Below are 1,623 nucleotides of genomic sequence, written 5' to 3'. Positions count from 1 at the left end.
AGCATCCGCTAAAGGACGGGGCATCCGGGCGCGCCGGCTGCGACAACCCGGGCAAGTTCCACCACGTGGACAAGAGCGCGTCGTGCGCGCCGCTCTGCACACCGGGAGTGGACGTGTACTGGAGCCGCGAGGACAAGCGCTTCGCCGTGGTCTGGCTGGCCGTGTGGGCGGTGCTCTGCTTCTTCTCCAGCGCCTTCACGGTGCTCACGTTCCTCATCGACCCCGGCCGCTTCCGGTACCCGGAGCGCCCCATCATCTTCCTCTCCATGTGCTACTGCGTCTACTCGGTGGGCTACATCATCCGGCTGTTCGCAGGCGCCGAGAGCATAGCCTGTGACCGCGACAGCGGGCAGCTCTATGTCATCCAGGAGGGCCTGGAGAGCACGGGCTGCACCCTGGTCTTCCTGGTCCTCTACTACTTTGGCATGGCCAGCTCGCTGTGGTGGGTGGTCCTCACGCTCACCTGGTTCCTGGCTGCTGGCAAGAAGTGGGGGCACGAGGCCATCGAGGCCAACAGCAGCTACTTCCACCTGGCGGCCTGGGCCATCCCCGCCCTGAAGACCATCCTCATCCTGGTGATGCGCAGGGTGGCTGGGGACGAGCTCACCGGGGCCTGCTACGTGGGCAGCCTGGACGCCGGCGCCCTCACCGGCTTCGTCCTCATCCCCCTGACCTGCTACCTGGTCATCGGCACCTCCTTCATCCTCTCGGGCTTCGTGGCCCTTTTCCACATCCGGAGGGTGATGAAGACAGGCGGGGAGAACACGGACAAGCTGGAGAAGCTGATGGTACGCATCGGGGTCTTCTCGGTGCTCTACACCGTGCCGGCCACCTGCGTGATCGCCTGCTACCTCTACGAGCACGCCAACATGGACCACTGGAAGGGCCTGGCCAGGCAGCACACCTGCGAGGTGAACAACCAGACCAAGAGCCTGGACTGCCGCATGGCCTCCTCCATCCCCGCCGTGGAGGTCTTCCTGGTGAAGATCTTCATGCTGCTGGTCGTGGGCATCACCAGCGGCATGTGGGTCTGGACCTCCAAGACGCTGCAGTCCTGGCAGAACGTCTGCAGCCGCCGGCTGAAGAAGGGCCGGAGGCAGCCCTCCAGCGTGATGGCCGGCAGTGGGATGTACAAAAAAGCCCAGCACCCCCCGAAGACTCTCCAGGGGAAGTTCGAGATCCCTGCCCAGCCTCCCACCTGTGTGTGAGCCTGGGTGGGGGGTGTGGGGCCCCCCGCCCAGACGGGGGCTTTTCTTGGTGGGTTGGTATTTTAAATAAAAGCAAAAAAAAAAAAAAAGTCTTTACCCCGAAATTCAGGCTGCTGTGATACACTGAAAGTACTGAAAGGGTTTGGTTTGGTTTGATTTTTCAGTGGAGGGAGCACCCGGTTGAGTAGCCCCTGGTGTAACTAATTTGTGGTGAAGCAGTGATTCCGCCCTCAGAGAAAACTTTTGTTTAGAACCTTCCGTAAATACACCACGGGGCTGGAGCTGGCTGGGCTACCGCCTGCAAAGAGAGGACAGATAACTCCTTTGCAAATTATAGACACCCCCACCCCCGCCCCCGCTAGCAAACTCACATGTCAGAGGCCCTCCCACAAGGCTGTGGCTGACGCTGCTGTGT

At 61.4% G+C, this 1,623-nt stretch overlaps 1 protein-coding gene across 1 annotated transcript in view; it reads left to right on the top strand.

Moving 5' to 3' along the window:
- The window catches only part of FZD10 (frizzled class receptor 10), a gene marked incomplete at its 5' end in the record, with an annotated part of 1,924 nt that extends 535 nt beyond the window's left edge, over positions 1–1,389 (top strand). The window contains 1 exon segment of the mRNA XM_027771377.1: positions 1–1,389. This exon segment is cut by the window's left edge and continues 54 nt beyond it. Within this exon segment, the coding sequence (XP_027627178.1) occupies positions 1–1,208 (1,208 nt within the window).
- Positions 1,390–1,623: the final 234 nt, after the last annotated feature.

This window comes from Tupaia chinensis, unplaced genomic scaffold (genome assembly GCF_000334495.1).
Source record: "Tupaia chinensis unplaced genomic scaffold, TupChi_1.0 Scaffold000211_1, whole genome shotgun sequence".
NCBI lineage: Eukaryota > Metazoa > Chordata > Mammalia > Scandentia > Tupaiidae > Tupaia > Tupaia belangeri.
The sequence above is the reverse complement of the archived record's forward strand: the minus strand, read 5'-3'. Positions and strand labels throughout refer to the sequence as shown.